Source organism: Mobula birostris, chromosome 18 (genome assembly GCF_030028105.1).
Source record: "Mobula birostris isolate sMobBir1 chromosome 18, sMobBir1.hap1, whole genome shotgun sequence".
Classification (NCBI taxonomy): domain Eukaryota; kingdom Metazoa; phylum Chordata; class Chondrichthyes; order Myliobatiformes; family Myliobatidae; genus Mobula; species Mobula birostris.
The window spans coordinates 56493022-56511857 of NC_092387.1; the positions used below are offsets into that span (position 1 = coordinate 56493022).

Genomic DNA, 18836 nt, shown 5'->3' on the forward strand with positions numbered 1-18836 from the left:
GAAACAGGACCTTCGGCCCATCTAGTCCATGCTGAATCCATTTAAACCGCTTACTCCCACTGACCTGCACCGGGACCATAGCCCTCCACATCCCTACTATCCATTACCTATCCAATCTCTGCTGTCAGTACATAATCTATTTCCCCCGTTCTATACATTTTCATGTGTCTAAAAGCCTGTTAAAGACCACTACTGTATCTACTTCCACCACTGCATCTGATAGCTTGTTCCAGCTACCTACCACTCTCTCAACCTGTCTTGCACATCCCTTACACGTTCCTGTTCTCACATTAGATACATGTCCTCCAGTATTTTACATCTCTACCCTAGGAGATAGATTCTGACCATCTACCCTTTCTTTGCCTCTCATAATTTGGTAAACACCTAATAGATCTCCCCTCAATCTATGAAGCCCCAGGGAAAACAACCCAAGTTTGTCTTGCCTCTCCTTACAGCTCAAACACTCTAATCCAGGCAGCATCCTGGTAAAGCTCTTTCAAAACCCTCCACATTCTTCCTGTAATGGGGAGACCATTCAGAGTGTGGTCTAATCAAAGCGTTATAAAGTTGCAACATGACTTCCTTACACTTTATTAATTTCTTTGTTTATCGATCTATCTATTTGTCTAGATATCATGATACAGTGCAAAATGGGATCTTCTGGCCCTTTGAGCCGGGCCTCCCAGCAATTCCCTGATTGAACCCTAGCCTAATCACAGAGCAATTTACAGTGACCAATTAACTACCAACTGGTACGTCTTTGGACTGTGGGAGGAAACCAGAACACCCGGAGGGAACACGTGCAGTCATGGGAAGAACGTACAAACTCATTGCTGGCAGTGGCAGGAATTGAACCCGGATTTTCTGTACTGTAAAGTGTTGTGCTAATCATTATGCTACTGTGCCACCATTTGTACTTAGCCCCATACTCTTCTCCCTGTACACGGCCAGATTCTGCTCTAACTCGACAAGTTTGCAGATGACATCGCCGTACTGGGCCATATGATGAGTAAGAGTACAGGAAGGAGATAGTGACATGGTGTCACAGCAACCGCCTTTCTCTTGAAGCTGGTCATTGACCAGGGGAGGTGGGGGTGTAGACGCTCTTGTGTACGTTGACAATGCTGAGGTTGAGAGCCGCAAATTTCTCAGAGTGAACATCAATAGCCTGTCCTGGCCAAACGCCTCTATCTCCTCAGGAGGCTGACGCATTTTGACTTGTCCCTCTTGACCCAAAGCAATAGCTGTTGATGCACTACCCTTGCAAACAGCTATAGCATCTGTTCAACTCCCAAAGTGAGGAGTGATTGTCTGTTCAACTCCCAAAGTGAGGAGTGATTGTGTGTTCAACTCCCAAAGTGAGGAGTGATTGTGTGTTCAACTCCCAAAGTGAGGAGTGATTTTGTGTTCAACTCCCAAAGTGAGGAGTGATTTTGAAGTGGTTTAAATATAAGCTCAATAGCCACTTTTTTGGCTACACCTGTATGTCTGCTCGTTAATGCAAATATCTAATCAGCCAATCATGTGGCAGCAACTCAATGCATTAAAGCATGCAGACATGGTCAAGAGGTTCAGTTGCTTTTCAGACCAAACTCAGAATGGGGAAGAAACGTGATCCAAGTGACTTTGACTATGGAATGATTGTTGGTGCCAGACAGGGTAGTTGATTATCTTAGAAACTGCCTATTTCCTGGGATTTTCATGCACAACAGTTTGTGGAGTTTACAGAGAATGATGCGAAAAACAAAAAAAAATCTAGCGAGCGGCTGTCTTGCGTGTGAAGACACCTCATTAATGAGAGAGGTCAGATGAGAATGGCCTGACTGGTTCAAGCAGACAGGAAGGTGACAGTAACTCAAATAACCACATGTTACCACAGTGGTGTGCAGAAGAGCATCTCTGAACACAGAACCTCGAAGAGGATGGGTTACAGCAACAGAAGGCCACAAACTTACACTCAGTGGTCATTTTATTTCATACAGGAGGTGTCTGATAACATGGTCACTGAGTGTATATTTCAGATTTTCTTTAACTATAGAAATAACGGCAAAAAGAAAAGAGGAACATGAAGCAGGAATTCTCAAATCCCATAGAGGGAAATAAACAGTCAGTGTTTTTGGCAAAATGTCAACTGTTTATTCCCCTCAATAGCTGCTGCCTGACCCGCTGAGTTCCTCCAGCATTTTGTGTGTGGGGGCTCCTGATTTCCAGCATTTGGTCAATCTCTTGTCTTTGTGATTCTCAAATCCAGTTTATATCAAAGAAAGTTGGGCTGCTGCTGCCACCTAGTGACAGTGGAAGACACTGCAACAGGTAGACTCAGTGTAATTCGGCACAAAAGCAGGTCTTTTGGTCCAACTCTTCCGTGATGACAAAGATTTCTATCAGAGCCAGTCACTTTTGCCTGCATTGCTTCCCTATCTCTCTAAATCTTTTATGTCCATGCGCCTATCCAAATGTCTAAACGTAGTAATTGTACCTATCTCACTGCATATACAGTACTGTGCAAAAGTCTTAGGCAAATATAAATAGTTAGGGTGACTAAGACGGTTGCACAGTCCTGTATTTGTCAGTGTGGAGCAGAGAGTGAGTCCTTGAATCTGGCGGGAGAAAAGATGTTGGGAATGGTGAGGGTGGAGCACTGAGGGGAGGGGAGGGGCAAAGAAGGAGTGCCAGGGTGGGGGATAGAATGGGTGCAGACACATCCAGCTCTGAGACACCAGGCAGGGTGATTTAATTCCAAACAATTGGTCTATTAATCATTACAGAATGTCTCTCTGGTGCTTCCCACTCTCTCCCCTCTCCCTTCCCCTTTTCTCACCATGATTCCCCTTTCCCTGCCCGCTTCCCACTCTCAGTCCACAATACAGACCCGTATCAGCATCAGGTTCATTATCACTCACTTATTTCATGAAATTTGTTTTTTTTTTGCAGCTGCAGTACAGATCAATACATAAAATTACTACAGTCCTGCACAAAATTCTTAGGCACCCTAGCCGTTTGTGCACAGTACTGAGTCTCAACACCTTCGGTGAATAAGTTACCCCTCAGATCTTTTTTTTTAAACTATCCCCTCTCACTTTCAACTTATTCCCTCCAGTTCTAGACTCCCCTACATTGGGAAAAAGACTGTAACCATGCATCTTGTGTATGCCACTCAAAATTTTATATACCTCCTGCCTAAGGAAAGCTACAAGCATCTGTAAGGACAATACACACCCATGCAATCATCTGTTTGAACTTCTTCCATCTGGCAGACATCATGAGATTTTCTATGCCCGCACTTCTAGACTGAAAAATAGCTTTTTCCCCAGAGCTATAATTGCTCTGAACCAATCGATCAAGCATCATCCATAAGTTTATTATATTGCTACTTTAATACTGGTTTTCTGGCTGTCACGCATCTGAGTTGTGCTTTTGTACTGCTGGACATTGCTTGCACTGGCTGGTTACTTGATTTTATTTATTGTTTATTTATTTTATTTGTTGTTTTACAGCATTGAGTACGAGAGTTGCAAACTCATTTTCGCTGTATTGGTGCATGACAAATTGTACTATGCAATGACAATAAAGATATTTCAATTTCAATTGGGTAGTGTGGGCTCATTGGACCAGAAGGGCCTGTTACTGTGCCTTATCTCTAAATAAACTATAAATGCCCTGTAAGAAGCTTCAATGTGATCACTCCTTCTTCTAAACTTTCAAGACTACAGGCCCAGTCGACTCCATATATCCATACGTAACACACCCCCATCCCTAAAAGTATTCTGGTGAGCTTTCACTGTGCTTGGAAAGTATATCTGCAAAGTTAAGATGAGCTAAACTGTACTGTACCCAAGATGAGGTCAAATACTTCCCTTTATAATTGTGGTCCTTTACCTCTTCTACCAATCAGCTCCCAGCTTTTTACTTCATCCCCTCTGTCCCGCACACACACCTTCCCCCTTACCTGGTCTCACCTATCACCTGCCAACTTGTACTCTTTCCCCCCGCCCCACATTCTTATTCTGGTTTCTGTCCTCTTACTTTCCAGTCCTGATGAAGGACATCGACCTAAAATGTTAACTGTTTATTCTCCTCCATAGATGCTGCCTGACCTTCTGAGTTCCGCCAGCATTTTGTGTGTGTTGCTCTGTGTTATGTAATTCAATATTTCAGTAATATTTAGGTTATGTTGTAAATATATTGTTTGATTAAGCATGTTTGTTGTTTACATAATTCATTATGGGTTATATATAAAAGTATGTGAATGGCATACATCATCACGCCACCACGTAATAAGTGCACGCCTCACTGAAAGTAAAAACTAAACATACACAAGTTATTTCCCGCTCCGTGTTTTTCTTTCAATTCGTTTTATGTTTTGGGGTTACTAAAAAAAACCCTCTTTTTCCAGCATCTGCAGACACTCTTGTGTTTTAGTCTCTTTACTCCTGCCCTCTAATCTTCCTGGAATAAAGATCAGTTACAAATGCTTTTCTAATTGCTTACTGCACCTGGATTTTAACTTTCAGAGAAGTGTAGAAGGATGCTTCAGACACTATCAATGTTAATATTTCCCAGTCTCTCACTGTGCTCATTTTTCTGTTTCATGTACCAAATTGGACGACCTTATATTTTGCCGGAGAAAGAGAGCTCTGATTTTAAACCTCTGCTGCCTTGCGGCCATACACACCCATGGGAAAAGCTTCGGGAGTAAACCCCAAGGAAGAAATCTGGAGCCGGGGTTCCCAAGGCAGTTTGATGTTGTTTACAACTTCACTCTTGCAACCTCTGCGACAACACTGGAACCAAGCTGTATCGGCACTTGCCCATCCCTTGGACTACATCAGTGGCGTGGAGAGGGGTACCCACTGCATGGACAACAACTGGTTCTTCAAATCTTCCCGCCCAGGCTTGCACCCTGGAGAAGACACAGTCCACCAGAGGCTCAAACCCATGACTCCCTGGGATCGACGGCTGCCTACTATATATTTTCCCACCTTATATTCTTTCTGCTCATTCGTTCAGCTGAGGTCCAAGCTGTTGCAGCCTCTCTACACCTCCCTCCTGACTCACAATCCCACTTAGTTTTTCCACAAACTTCGAAAACAGGTTATTGTCATAACTGACAGCTGATGTCAGTTGTGAACAAACATCGTCAAAGTCTATCAACCTCAGTTAGACACCCTTTTCCTCATTCCTTGCATATTTTCTTTTAATTAAACAGTGGACAATATATATTTTAAAAGCTCAGTTAATTATCATAAAAAGTCTAAAATTATTACCTTCAAGCTTTAAGGAGAGGTGATCGGGTGAGTCTTCTTGATTCTTATCACTGGCAAAACAAAAGCAAGATTAGTAATGTGTGTGAAACAATGCGAGAACAAGAGTGATGGCTGTGGGAAGGGGAAGGGAGGAGGAAAGAGGAGGAGAAGTGGAAGATGGAGTACGTTGACAGTAAAAATAAATGGATTGACGGGGGAAATCGAGACTCAGTAGAGATAAAAAAGATAAGAAGAAGGAAGGTAAAAGGATAAAGATGGGAAAAACAGTCAGACAGATACAGAGAGACAGACAAAGAGAGGTGGATAGAGTGAGACAGAGAGAAGCAGAGAGAGACAGACAGAGTCAGAGAGAGAGGCAGAGACAGACAGTCTCTACAAACTTGAATGAATATTTGGACACACACTGGTGCTTTGAAAGGCAACTGTCTGAATGTTAATATTTGTAGAACTGTTCATTCCGCGCTCCAATGGAAAGAATATACCTAATTCCCGAAGGTTTCAAGTGAATCAAGAGATCGACTGAAACAGCAGAGAATTTTTCAAGATGAGGAAGTCACAACCAATGTTTACTGAACACTGGATTTGGCACAGATGGGGTACTGTTCCCAGTTGTGAGTACCACTGTTCCAGAAAAATGTGAAGCTTTGCAGAGAATGCAAGAGACATTTACTAAAATAATTCCAAGAATGAGGGAGGAGGTAGACTGGAGAAGATGTCCTAGCAACAGAGGAGGTAATGAATGAATCTGATCTGTAAGTTATCACAGGTGTATGCTTAATAGATGGAAATATTCATTGGATCAAAAACCATGAGACACAGACTGAAACAGCTGTTGGCAGAATTCTTATTTTTCTTGTAGGTTAACTTTCCTAAGCTTTATATAATCTCCAATACTCTATGTCTCTGGTCATAGACTCTCCCGCTATAGGACATACCCTCTCCAAATCCACTCTATCTAGGTCTTTCAATATTCAAAAGGTTTCAATGAAATTCCCCCTCATTCTTCTATACAGTACAGGCCCAGAGCCATCAAACACTGCTCACATGTTAACCCTTTCATTCCCAGAATCATTCTCATGAACCTCCTCTGGACCCTCTCCAGTGTCAGTACATCCCTTCTTAGAGACGGAGCCCAAAACTGCTCACAATAATCCTAGTGCAGTCCAACCAATGTCTTACAAAGCCTCAGCATGACATCTTTGCATTTATAGAGGGAGCCATTGAAGCATCTGAAGGGTTAAGAATTTGTTTGCAGAGTTGTGAAATGAAGCTAGGGGAGCAGCTCCACATGAATTGCTCTTTTTGGCCACCAATTAGGACACTCTTAATTGTGAATATACAGAAGTTTGTCAAAGCTTGATAGGTTCTTGATTAGTAAAAATGTTAAAGGTTACAGGGAGAAGGCAGGACAATGGAGTTGAGAGGGAAAATAAATCAGCCATGATGGGACGGGGGAACAGGCTCAATGGAATGGATGGCCTAATTCTGCTCTTATGTCTTATGAGCAAACAACTGTGGCTTTTTTGAGGTTTTGTATCATTAGTATCATTGTATCATTTACCTATATCAATGTGCAATCAGACCTTGGACAACAATCACAACTGGGCTATGCTCTAACATTTAAAAGGCAGGAAGAAAGGGGGAACTAACACACACACATACACAATGGAGACAAAGTTTTAAATATAAAGTTTTAAAACTAACTTGTTGGACCTAGTTTCCTGCTGACAACAATCCTCCACTGGCTGTTCACTCTGCCTGCTCTGCATCTTGTGTGACACTGTTGCCTGCAAAAGGAATTCGATTCGGTTATCCTCTCGTTTCTGTGGAGGGTGGTGAGAGCCAGGGAGAGAAACAGCGAGGCAGGGAGACAGGGAACTAGGGAAGGGGCCGAGGATGCCTTAATTTGGCCTCATTATATTTAGTCTCATGAGTGATAATTTCTATAACTTGGAAACAAGGCCTTCGGTTCAACTCGACCACATCAACCAAGATGTTCATCCAAGCTAATCCCATTGGCCCGTATTTGGCCCATATCCCTTTAAGTCTTTTTCTATCCATGTACCTGGCTAAATATCATTTAAACACATACAGTATAATTGTACCTGTATACAACTTAATGGCAGACACCCACCATCTTCTGTGGAAAAAGTTGCCCCTCAGGTCCCTTTAAAACTTTTCCCCTCTCATCTCAACTTCTGCTCTGTAGGTTTGGAATCCCCTGCCCAGGATGTATGGGGTATCCAGGGAGGGGTAGTACCCCTGGTGAAGGGGCTAGTTGTGTCCATTCTGGGGCAGCTCATTCACCTTTATTCCCAATCAGACACTCAGCTCTCACCTGCGGCTCCAATTAACCGCTTGCACGTGACAGTGGCCACACTGCTTCACCAGGCAGGTGAAGGTGGCTGGCAGGCCCCATACTCCGGTAAGATTGGGACATGCCTGTCCTAGCATGCGGTCAGCTCCGGCGGACGGGGCGGATGAGATCTACAGGAGATCCAATGGCCACGAGGGCGGTTCTGCAACGCTTCATGGAGAGCGAAGGACATGACCAGGCACAGAAGAAGTCATGGTCATCTACCGCAACCGAGGAAGACCTCAGTTGTGATGACTACTCATACCACCGGACCCAGACTTCCGAGATTGACTGAGTGGAACTGCCCCAGTACAACTTTAGAAACTCTCCCACACAGGTTTCTGCATGCAGTTCACCAACAGGAAGGCTGGACAAATCTAATGGTCGTTATAGTATACGATGGACAACCACTCATTAATCAATCACCCTGGGAAAAAGACTATGAACATCCACCTTATCTATATCCCTCGTGATTTTATACACCACAATAAGCGCATGATATTGAATTACGGGTACTGTAAGTAATCCATAAGCATTCTGCTATAGTCTTATGATTCTGTAAGACTTTATTACTTGGAGCATTAGGGACTGAGCATATAAAATCATGAGGGGCTTACATACGGTGAAAGCACAGTCTTTTTCCCAGGTTGAGAAGCCAAGAACTGGGGGGGGGTAGGATTATGGTGCGAAGGAAGAGATTTAATAGGAACCTGAGGAGCAATGTGTTCTACAGGGTGAGTGGATGGTACATGGAATGAGCTCCCAGAGGAGGGTGGTTGAGGCAGGTACAATAAAACTGTAAGAGATATTTAACAGAATGGATATTTCATGGATATGGACAGTACAAAGATAGAATTGGTTTCCCAACCTGGGGTTCGTGGACCCCTTGCTTAAAGGTATTGGTCCCTGGCATAAAAAAGGTTGGGAACCCCTGGTATAGAGGGATATGGACCAAACATGGGCTAATGGGATTAGTTTCGAGGGACATCTTGGTTGGCATGGACAAGTTGGGCTGAAGGGCCTATTTCTGTGCTGTATGATGATGATTATGACTGAGGAGAGCTGGGTGAGGTGACAGATGGTAGACCGGTTACATACCTGATTCACTTGGCACTGCTCCAAGGGTTGGCTGGTCCTCTTCAACTCATCGAGCTGATGTTGTAGCTTCTGGCTCCTGCTCCGCTCCAGCTCCAGCTCCTGCCTGCAGGCGTCAAGCTCCACCCGGACCAGAGTGCCACCCTGCAGCTGAGAACATCCAAGATTTTTCATGAGAAGCTGCGTCAGGGAGCAAACCGGTGGTGAGGCAGGGAGGCACGTGGAGTTGGCACCATGCCAAGCCAAGTCTAACAGACCATAGATTCCTGGTACAAGGACCAGTTTAAGAGCTTTAGGTGGAGAGTGGAAGCTCTCAGGGTCCAGCAGGTTGGGGGGTGGAGTGGGAAAGAAACTGACACAGATTGGGAATTCACCCACACCAGCCTACAATACCAGTCCTGCCCAACAGATGGCATCTTGCCATTTCCACCTGGATAGGTAATACATCATGCAAACCAGCCTCCCCTCCATCGACTCTGTTTACACTTCCCACTGCCTCACAAAAGCAGCCAGCATAATCAAAGACCCCACTCACCCAGACCATTCTCTCTCTGCACCCCCCCCATCAGCCAAAAGGTACAAAAGCATGAGGGCATGAACCACCAGGCTCAAGGAGAGAATTATCCTATCAATATTAAGACTATTGAATGCTCTCCTTGTACAATAAGATGGACCCTTGACCTCACAATCTACATCACCATGGCTCATGCACTTTCTCTGCAACTGCTACACTCAATTCTGCATCCTGTTGTCATTTTACTTCCTCAACGTTCTTATGTGCCTCTCAAAGTCCAACCCTACCTCCCCATTGTGAGAGGTGGAAATGGGTAAGGCTAGCCAACGAGGCTCTGGTGAAGCTGTATAGGCCAGCCCCCTGTACAGTGGGTGCAATGGACTGCAGAGGCATTGATGAACTCCAACCATACCAGTGACTTCAGAGGACGATGGAGACGGAACGTCATCGATGGCTTATGCTTCACTGGCAGCTAAACGCCCAAGTAAAGTGAGATGTACTTATGTATGGTAAGACGTGTCCAGATGGCATGCAAAACAAAAGCTGTTCACTGTACATGTGACAATATTAAACCAGTGACAATAATAAACCAATACCAATAATAAGAATGGGGTGTCTGAGGTAATAAGTCATAGTTGTGAAAACAAATCATGGCAACCTTTCCCTCACACAAAACTGCTTCAACCGCTTTATACATTCAAGAAAACAGGGACTTCAACTTGTACAACTATTGAGTTTTATTAAAATTATTTAATAAAGTTATTCAAATTATTCAATTGTGAGATCTCAGAAAGTCAGTTCACCCATTCCAAGTCTAATGAGGACATTGTGTTCAGGATATCTGCAATAGGTTAGCCAAAAGGATGTACCTTAAGTTTCTTCAATTCCATTTCCATCTCCCCCTTCTCCTTCTCAAGTCCATGAATCTGGTTGCTGTTTGAAAACAAGAGGAACGTTAATGAGTTTCTCTTCCACTTCCTTCATTTGCTCACCGATAGCCCTGCCCATCATTCAAAATGATGCAGCAGAGACAGAAACAAAAGAAAGAGAGAGAGAGAGAGAGAGAGAGAGAGAGAGAGACAGAGAGATAGAGAGAGAAAAACAGACACAGAGAGACAGAGAGATACTGAGAAAGACAGAGATAAAGAGAGAGACAGACAGACAGAGAGACTGAGAGAGACAGGGGGACAGAGACAGAGTCAGAGAGACTGGGGGAGAATAATAGAGAGTCTCAGACACACAGAGCTCACATGGAGTATGCAGGGTTCCTGAACACTTACCGATATTTCTGTAGCTCAGCTTGGACACTCTCTAAACTCCTGGAGAACTTGGAGGAACCTCGCAGTTTCTGGGGAAAACGGAAAGAGTCGATGTAGCACTAGGGTTTCAGCACCCCACATTGCCTCAGCTCCCCGACAGGACGGGTGGTGACCGACTTACCGAGTCGCTGCTGATGTCTTTCTGCAGTTGGAGCAGGTCAATAACACGTCCGCTCTCCTCTTGCTGCCGCTTGAGCTGTGCCTTCTCCGCATTCACCCTGAGGCCAGGAAGAGCACTTGGTGAGATGTATTAGAGTAACGCTTCACACTCTCAGGGAGGGTGCAGTGACCCTCTGCCTATCATCTGCTGCCCCTCTTCCTCCTCTTTCATCCCTCTCCTATCACATTACTTCTCCCTCAGGCCTTCACATTTTTCACCTACCACCTCCCAGCTCCTTACTTCATCGCCCCCTCCCCCACCTCCCTCCCCCCTCACCTGGTCTCACCTTTCACCTGCCAGCTTGTACGCAACCCCCACTCACCACCTTTGTATTCTGGTTTCTGCATCCTTTCCAGTCCTGATGAAGAGTCTCAGCCCAAAATGGCAACTATTTATTCTTCTCCATAGAAGCTACCAGGCCTGCTGAGTTCCTCCAGCACTTTATGCATGTTTTTCTCATTTTATTCTGTATTGTTATTGTTTGACCTCAATGCACTGTGTAATGATTTGATCTGTATGAAGCGTGTGCAAGACAAGCTTTTCACTGTACCTCAGGACGTGACAATAATAAACCAATTCCAATTACTGTCCCTAGAGTGGGTCCCAGTAAGTCTCTGCCTGGATTAGAGAGCCTGTTTTATGAGGATAGATTGAAGGGCTTTTCCCTTTAGAGTGAAAGAAGATGAGAAGTGACATGATAGAGGTGTACAAGGTGGCAAGAGGTATAGATTGAGTGAACAGACAGTAGCTGTTTTCCAGAGCAAAAATTGTTAATATGAGGGGACATAATTTTGAGGTAATTAGAAGTATGGGGAAGATGACAGAGGTTAGTGTTTTTTACACAGAGTGGGGGGTAGTGTGGAACCCCTGCCAGGGGTGTCAGTAGGGGGACATTTAACAGACTCTTAGATAGGTGCATGGATGAGAGATAAAGGGAGGGCAATGTTGGAGAGGACGGTTAGTTTGATCATAGAGTAGGTTATACAGTTTACACAACTTAATGGGACGAAGGGCCAGTACTGTGCTGTAGTATTCCATGCTGTGTCTGCAGAGGGTAATGTGACAACCACCCTGTGCACATCAAGAGGAAATAAGGCCCATCCCTTCATGCCAACATGATTCCTCTAGCTTTCCTGAATCAAGGTCTAAATTCACCAAAAAAGCTTTCCACACTGACCATCCGTCACTTGCCCAAATCCCATTTTATAATCAAAGACTCATTGATAAGCAACCTTGAGATTCATTTTCTTCTGGGCATACTCAATAAATCCCATAACCATAATAGAATCAATGAAAGTCTGCACCAACTGGTTTGCAAAAGCCAACAAACGGTGCAAATAGAGAGGTAAAATATACAAATAATAAATTATCAATAAATATCGAAAACGTGAGATGAAGAGTCGTTGAAAGTGAGTCCATAGGTTGTGGGAACAGTTCAATGAAATTGAGTGAAGTCATCCCCTTTGGTTCAAGAGCCTGATGATTGAGGGGTAATAATTGTTCCTGAACAAGTGATATATGTCCTGAGGCTCCTGTACCTTCTTCCTGATGGCACTAGGTGATGGGTGACCCTGATGACAGATGCTGCTTTCTGGCGATATACTCCATGTAGATATGCTCAATGGTGGGGAGGGCTTTACTTGTGATGGACTGGGCCATATCCAGTATATTTTGTAGGATTTTCCACTCAAGGATATTGATGTTTCCATACCAGGCTGTGATGCAGTCAGTCAATATACCCTCCACCACACATCTGTAGAAGTTTGTCAAAGTTTTAGATGTCATGTCAAATCTTCGCAAACTTCTAAGGAAGTAGAGGCGCTGCCGTGCTTTCTTCATAATTGCCCTTACACGCTGGGCCCAGGACAGGTCCTCTGAAATGATAACACTGAGGAATTTAAAAGTGCTGACCCTCACCACTTCCCATCCCCCTATGAGGACAGGCTCATGGACCTCTGGTTTCCTCTTCCTGAAGTCAAAGTACATTGCTTAAAGTAAAATTACGTGCTGCAGATTGCAGTGAGAGTAATTCAAAGGAGATATATTTAGAAATTTTGTATGTAGCTTGCAGAACAGTCTCAAGAACAGATTCTAAACTACTTTTTAATGGTCACCAAGTGCAATAAGGTGGACTCTCGACCTCACAATCTACCTTGTTGTGGCCTTGCATCTTATTATCCGCCTCCACTGCACTTTTCCTCTAAATGCAGCACTTTATTCTGCACTCTCTTATTATTGATTTTCCCTGGTACTACCTGAATGTGATGTGATGAAATGATCAGTGGGGATGGCATAAAAATCAAAGTGTTTCACTGTACCTCAGTTTATGTTCAAAGTTCGAAGTAAATATATTATCAGAGTACATATATGTCCCCAGATACACCCCTGACATTTGTTTTCTTGCGGGCATACTCAGTAAATCAAAGAAACATAATAGACAATGCAAGACTACATCCAACAATATTATTGTTATAACTGTGACACCAGTAAACCAACAATTCTCCCCAATCCCAGGTTCAAGCAGCATAAAGTAGGCCATTTAGCCCACTGAGTCTGTGATGCCCATGAACCACCCATTCACATTAATGTGACATCAATCTGATCGTCTTCTCCCCACATTCCCATCAGATTCTACCCTCCCCACACACAAGGGGCCATTTACAGCAGCCAATTGACCTATCAACCCGCCTATCTCTGGGATGCGCACCCGAGGAAACCCAGGTTGTCACAGGGAGAACATGCAAAGGTGTATGCAAATTGAACCCAATCACTGGAGCTGTGAGACAATGGTCCTACTCGCTCAAGTTCAAGTTCATAGCTTTTACAGGTACACAGTCACAGGTTAGAAATAGATCTAAACTAGAATCAAAATCAGGTTTGTTATCACTGGCACGAAATGTTTTGTTTTTGCAGCAGCAGTACAGTGCAAAAAGTACACTAAAAATTACTATGAACAGCAATAAGAATATACATATAAAAATAAATACTGGCAAAAATGTAAATAATATGTTCCGTTCCCCTTTGGATATATAAATGGCCATCTCTATGGATTATCCAAACCCCCTTTTCTTAGATGGAATGGAGAAAGGAATATTGTTGGCTCATTTGGAATACAAATTGTGCCAAATTCCTGTTTCTGTGCTATGATTGGAACATGATTGACCAGAAGACATAGGAACAGAATTAGGCCATTTGACCCACCGAATCCACTCCGCCATTCAATCATGGCTGATTTAGTTTCCCCCTCAACTCCATTCTCTTACATTCTCCCTGTAACCTTTGACACCCTTATTATTCAACCTCCATTTTAAATATACTCAATGACCTGGCCTTCACCGCTGAATGTGGAAATGAATTCCACAGATTCACCACCCTCCAGCTAAAGAAATTCCTCCTCATCCCGAGGGACATCATTGTATTCTGAGGTTGTGCCCTATTGTCCTAATCTCTTCATATCCACTCTATACAGGCCTTTCAATAGTTAATAAGTTTCAATGAATCCCCCTCATTCTTCAGCAACTCCAGCAAATACAGACCCAAAGCCACCAAACATTTGTCATACATAAACCTTTCTATTCTTGTAATTGCAAAGACTGAGATCATTATTATCACAGCGCAGAGGTGCCAGAACATTCATTGTGATGTAAGAACATCAGGAGGTTAGCTTTCTCCTACCTGGCCAACGCAGTCCTTAACTCAATCAGCTCTTCCAAATCTGCCGCAAAGATTTCACAATCTCCCAGCAACTCAGCCTGCAGCAGGGAAGAGAGAATCATCAGAAAACCAGACAGGGATTCAAAACATTCCATTACCTTAACAGATTACTATATGTTAGCGGAATTGATGGATTACCAATCTGCAAGTTCAAAACCCTGAGTTACGTATGATGGGCAGTTATCTACAAGTTTTAATGCTGGTGTTAAACAGTTGTTTCTGACCGAGAGAGGCCACATGGCAGTGGCACTATTATCCTAAAAATATAAATTCAAATCCCACTAAGACCGCTGGGGATTTAATTCATAGTATAACGTGGAGTTGCAAAGATAATGCTGGTAATGATGAAACTACCAAACTAGCATCATCAGTTTCCTTTGTGCCTTTCAGGAATGGGAACTTGTTCTCCTTACCTGTCTGCCATGGACTAAATCAGAGAAAATTTATAGCAGTAGAAGCTATCATGTCTTTATTGGTTAGGAAACTACCCAGCCTGATCCTGCCTTCCTGCCCTGCAGGTACAGCTTATGGAGGAAAGGTCAAAGTGAAGAGTCACTATTAATATTATACACCTCAATTACATCTCTAAAAGGAAATAATCAGAATAGTTGCTCTCTAATCACAGATTTATTTTTATTTATTCAGTTAAGTACTAAAATCTAAAATAAAAGCTTTAAATGGTGGAGCTACTCAGTAGGTTGGGCAGCATCTGTGGAGAAAGAAACAAAGCTAATTGTTCCCAATAATGATCAAGGACCACCAATCTTAAATATTGACTCTATTTCTCGTTTCACAGATGTTCCCTTTGTTCAATCCATCACTTTCCCACCCTCTCTTCAACTTATAGGGAGGAGGAAGAGTGTAGTGATGATGACACTAAACAGTGACTCCTTGCATCTTCGGAAACAACTCTATTTCCATCTTTAATATCTTTATTTTTCCCTCTCAGGGCCTTTTGAAGACCCTGTCCTGAAGTTACATGCTGACTACGGTTCTCTGCGGGAATGGGACCCATTCTCGGGGTTTCATAACTGGCCGTTGTTCGGCATGCCAAGGGCTCACTCTAAGAGTCCGGCTTGGCTTTATAAGCCTAGGATCTCGGGGCTCTGGAGACGGACGGATCAAAGGTTGGTGTCATGGCAGGAGACCCGTGTGTCATCAGGGGAGTCGGAATACCTACAGCTGTGTGCTCAGATCTTTGGGCACAGAACTTGAAAAAAGTGACAAATGGACTTTTAACATTGTAAACCAGCGAGTTGTTTGTTATGTCTCCCTACTCGCTGCGAAAATGGAGACACCTCTTTCTCCCTTATTAGGGAGAGAGAGCGCCTGTGGTATGTCGAATACCGGGTGAAACGCGAAGTCTTTGGGGTAACTACAAGTCTGTGTCTTTGCTGTTGCTTTGCTCACGCTTGAGTGCTCGGTGGCGGGTGCCGATGCTTTTTGTTGTTGGTGGGAGGAGGAACGGCTGGAAAGGGAGAGGGTGGCACAAGTGATGTGGTCTGGGAGCCAAAATCATTTGGGAATCACTGGTCTAGACTAATATATAAATCCAATTCCAGAGCAAAAATGGAAATGGGTCAGCAGATCGCTTGGTTTCTGAGAGTCCCATTTTCAAAGAACCCTGATTCCATACTGCCCCATATCAAAGTGGGAGCACACTTGCCACATGGATTGTAGGGTCTGAAGGAGAATTTTTACCACCATCTTCTCAAGAGCAATTAGAGGTGGACATTAAATGTCAACCTTGCCAAAATGGTTCCCATCTCCTGAGAAAATAAAATGGTGCATACCATTGCTATCACTAAGACAAATTGTTTCTCAAGCCCCATGCTGACTTCTGTCTCCCTGATAAAAGCTCGTACCTTCTCCTTCTTGGTCAGTTGTTTCACAGCTGCCAGCTGGAGCTCTTTCTCCTTGGCTTTGAGTGCACAGGCAGTTTCCTGCCACTTCTCCTTCCACTGCTGAGCAACTTCACCCTGCTCCAGGGTTACCATGGCGAGCTCTTCAGCCTTCAGCTGTAGCTCTGTCTCCAGGCACTTGCTGCGCTCTCTGAGCTGGGCCTCGGAAACCCTGGAGAGGAAGCACATCAGTGTTAATGAACAAGGTTCAGTGAAGATTAGAGTCGTCGGTGTGGTGAAAGAGACAGTCAATGGCCATTGTCGACTGATACTCAGCACAGCTTAAGGGATTCCTATTAATGGTCATAACTTAGTGACATTGTGAGCACAATGGGAGAATTACTGACAATCATGCCTGTTGACCATACTACTCAAGAGTGAGATTGCTTTATGCAAATAACTTATACATGATCACCTTCCACGCACAGCACTATTTATTTAGTTATTTATCTATCTATCCATCTATTTATTTATAGATACAGCACAGAATACGCCCTTCCAGCCCTTCATGCTATACTGCCCATCAGCCCCTCGATTTAATCCTAGCCTAATCACGGGGATAGTTTACAATGACCAATTAACCTACTAACCAGTACTTCTTTGGATTATGGGAGGAAACCCACACATTCCATGCTGAGGATGTGCAAACTCCTTACAGAGGATGCTGGAATTGAAAGCGGGTGCACTTTATTTTTGCCAGTGGAGGGAGACGGGTTGTTGCTTGTTGCCACTTACGCGTAGGAGGGAGGGGAGTGGAGGGGGGGAACTTTGGGGTTCTAACATTTAACTGTCATTCTTTCTTGGGGCACTCCCCTGTTTTCATGGATGGTTGTGAAGAAAAAGCATTTCAGGATGTATATTGTATACATTTCTCTGACATTAAATTGTACCTTTGAACCTTTGAACTCCGACACTCTGAGCTGTAATAACGTTGCGATACCCAATACGCTACCGTGGCACCACTACTCGAAGAATTTTCCTGCTTTTCCTGCGTTTGATGGCACTGAACATGTGCTCACTGGAGTTTAGAAGAATGAGGGGGGATCTCATTGAAACCGATCAAATATTGAAAGGGCTGGACAGAGTAGACAGGGAGAGGATGTTTCCTACTGTGGGGGAACCTCTAGGACCAGAGGGCACAGCCTCAGAATACAAGGACATCACTTTATAACAGAGATGAGGAGGAATTTCTTTAGCTAGAGGGTGATGAACCTATGGAATTTGTGTGTATTTATAGCAGAGGTTGATAGGTTCATTATTAGTAAGGATGTCAAAAGTTATGGGGAGAAGGCAGGAGAATGGGGTTGAGGGGGATAGTAAATCAGTTATGATTAAACGGCAGAGCAGGCTCAATGGACCAGATGGCCTAATTCTGCTCCTCTGTCTTATGGTCTTATGGCCTCAACTGGAAGTTACTGTGGTTTCTATTTTCAATATCAATTAGAGTCAAAATTATACAGCATGGAGACTGGCATAACTCAGATCCCCTTTAACTCTTTCCTATTTCACCTTAAACCTAGGTCCTCCAGTTTCGGATTCCCTACTCTGTGCAAAGGATTTTGACCATCCACTTTACAGAGTCATAGAACAGAAATAGGCTTTTTGGCCCATCTAGACTGTTCCAAACCATTATTCTGCCTAGTCCCATTGACCTGTACCTGGACCATAACTCTCCACTTCCCTCCCATCCATGTACTTACCCAACTTTCTCTTAAGTGCTGAAATCAAACCTGCATCCACCACTTCTGCTGGCAGCTCGCTCCGTATTCTCACCACCCTCTGAGTGAAGAGGTTCCTCCCCAGGTTCCCCTTAACTATTTCACCTTTCACCCTTCACCTATGACCACTAGTTCTGGTGTCACCCAACCTGAGGGAAAAAGCCTGTCTGGATTTACCGTATCCATACCCCTCATAATTTTGTATACCTCTATCAAACCTCCCTTCATTCTCCTAGGCTCCACTGAATAAACTCATAACCTATTCAAAGATTCTCTATAACTCAAGTTCTCATGACTTGGCAACACCCTGGTAAATTTTCTCCATACTCTTTCAATCTCATTGATGTCTTTCTCATAGATAGGTGACTAAACCTGCACACAATATTCCAAATTAGGCCTCACTGATGTTATCTCTGCGTTTTGTGATTTTATAACCCTTAATAAGGTCACTCCTCGGCGCCTTCACTCCCAGCCTTTCAGCTTCCTGTGAAATGAGTGACCTCCCCTACTCAATCACTTGCGACTCACCTGCCTGATGCTGTCAATAAAAGTTGTGCCTTTCTCAAAACTAAATAACATGGGGTCATTTTAAATTGAGCTCCTGCACTTTTATAGCCCAGCGGTGGTGGTTGGTGCAGTATGGACAAGATAATCTGAAATGCTTGTCTGGTCCAGACCTAACACGAATTGATTAGAAGCATGAAAGCCAATTTCACTTTGTAAATACCAAAGAACAAGTTCCACAGGTTGGAGATTCTTGCAGAAGACAACATGTTCTCAACAGAAAGTGTT

General features: G+C 43.7%; 1 protein-coding gene across 3 annotated transcripts in view; it reads right to left on the reverse strand.

Annotated features, from left to right (window-relative positions):
- The window catches only part of LOC140212134 (uncharacterized), a 143150-nt gene that overhangs the window by 54135 nt on the left and 70179 nt on the right, over positions 1–18836 (reverse strand). For all 3 annotated transcript variants that reach the window (XR_011889652.1, XM_072282733.1, XM_072282732.1), the window contains 8 exons: positions 16291–16498; positions 14387–14463; positions 10673–10769; positions 10513–10580; positions 10102–10165; positions 8722–8868; positions 6972–7054; positions 5268–5317 (listed from right to left, as the gene is read on the reverse strand). Coding sequence is in view for 2 of the 3 variants with exons in the window: in XM_072282733.1 (XP_072138834.1) it covers positions 5268–5317; positions 6972–7054; positions 8722–8868; positions 10102–10165; positions 10513–10580; positions 10673–10769; positions 14387–14463; positions 16291–16498 (794 nt within the window). In the remaining variant the exon portion in view is untranslated. The remainder of the gene's footprint in view (positions 1–5267; positions 5318–6971; positions 7055–8721; positions 8869–10101; positions 10166–10512; positions 10581–10672; positions 10770–14386; positions 14464–16290; positions 16499–18836) is intronic.